Raw genomic sequence first — 1,914 nt, 5'->3', positions numbered from 1 at the left:
TTTATGTTTAATACGTAATAGATTTGAATCTGAGAAGATTTAATTTTAATTTAGAAAGAAAATGTATATATATGCAAATAAACACTTTTAATCTATGAATTGAAACGAGTGATAAATAAAACTAATAACTCAATAATACTTGTTTACGTTTAAAAAAAATAATAGATTTGAATCTGAGAAGATTTAATTTTAATTTAGAAAGAAAATATATATATATGCAAATAAACACTTTTACTCTATGAATTGAAACGAGTAATAAATAAAACTGATAACTCAAGTAGATACTTGTTTAAAAAAATAATAGATTTGAATCTGAGAAGATTTAATTTTAATTTAGAAAGAAAATATATATATATGCAAATAAACACTTTTACTCTATGAATTGAAACGAGTAATAAATAAAACTGATAACTCAAGTAGATACTTGTTTAAAAAAATAATAGATTTGAATCTGAGAAGATTTAATTTTAATTTAGAAAGAAAATATATATATATGCAAATAAACACTTTTACTCTATGAATTGAAACGAGTAATAAATAAAACTGATAACTCAAGTAGATACTTGTTTAAAAAAATAATAGATTTGAATCTGAGAAGATTTAATTTTAATTTAGAAAGAAAATATATATATATATGCAAATAAACACTTTTAATCTATGAATTAAAATGAGTAATAAATAAAACTAATAACTCGTGACAAGTAGATACTTGTTTGTGTTTAATACCTAATAGATTTGAATCTGAGAAGATTTAATTTTAATTTACGTGTTGATCTCGTGTGAATTTATTAATCGTTGGATATATATATATATATATCAACATGCGATTCATTCATATTGTAATTAAATATTTTGTATTATTCGAAGAAAAATTCACGGCAGAACAAAAAGATATATATCGATAACAAATACATCGAATTTTTTTCAAACTCCTCAATTGAATTTAAAATAGAATTTACAAAAATTTTAAATGGTATTAATGATACAAACTGTTTTAACAAATTAATAAGAGAGGCAAAACTCATGGATTTGTTTTTTTGTTGCAGCATAATGAACAACAATAGCGTGGAGCAACCAGATCCCGACAACATAAAAATGTTCGTCGGCCAGGTGCCTCACGATATGGATGAAAACGATCTGAGGAAGTTGTTCGAGGAGTTCGGTCGGGTGCATCAGATAAACATCTTGCGCGACAAGATCACCGGAAGTCATAGAGGTAAGCGCCCTTCAGCGTATTCACGAGCCGCAAGCATCGCCGAAATGGCTACGTGAAATGAATATAACTTTAACTTTACCATTCTAATTAAACTCGTCCCTCAATTCTTATCATATTATCCTCTGCATAGTTTACGAGAATCCCCGACGAATTTTTTCTTTTAGAAAAATTCCAGACACATGAAGATCCCTGATTCCTTTGCTTTGCAAACTTAAAAAAAAATTTTATTCTAGAAACTTTTATCCTCTCCTTCGAAAGATAAATTATATATTTTTTGGCGGGGGGTGAAAAACGATTACAAATATTATATACACTTCAAAGAAACGATTGTGATACGTTTAAAGAAGAGAAAGGAAAAAAGGAATCTTTGTATCGAGTCTCGATTATGTCGGAGCGATCACCGTTGGTCAAAAAGCCTCGTTAATTTAATTATTCGATTTTTTCTCTCTCTCTCTCTCTCTCTTTTTCTCTTCTCCCCGGATCCGGTAATCCAGTTTATCGCAATATTCGATAACGAACCGAATTTTCATTAGTCCACCGCGTGGCAAGAGGTACTTTAATCTTGCTGCGGTTCTATTAACTACACCGCTCCCGATAATCGGGCGGAATTGAATTGTCTCGCGGCATTTATTTTTAATCCGCGCGCGCCGAGTTCTCCTGAGTTCTTCGCGGGGGAAAAAATTCATCGACGAATCGGT

General features: G+C 29.8%; 1 protein-coding gene across 1 annotated transcript in view; it reads left to right on the top strand.

Moving 5' to 3' along the window:
• The window catches only part of LOC102677099 (CUGBP Elav-like family member 2), a 197,121-nt gene that overhangs the window by 8,171 nt on the left and 187,036 nt on the right, over positions 1-1,914 (top strand). The window contains exon 3 of the mRNA XM_031509662.1: positions 1,047-1,216. Coding sequence (XP_031365522.1) covers positions 1,051-1,216 — 166 coding nt within the window. The 5' untranslated portion in view covers positions 1,047-1,050. The remainder of the gene's footprint in view (positions 1-1,046; positions 1,217-1,914) is intronic.

The sequence above is a fragment of the Apis dorsata genome, unplaced genomic scaffold (assembly GCF_000469605.1).
Source record: "Apis dorsata unplaced genomic scaffold, Apis dorsata 1.3 scaffold_168, whole genome shotgun sequence".
NCBI classification, from domain to species: domain Eukaryota; kingdom Metazoa; phylum Arthropoda; class Insecta; order Hymenoptera; family Apidae; genus Apis; species Apis dorsata.
This window is presented reverse-complemented; position numbering and strand designations above follow the sequence as displayed.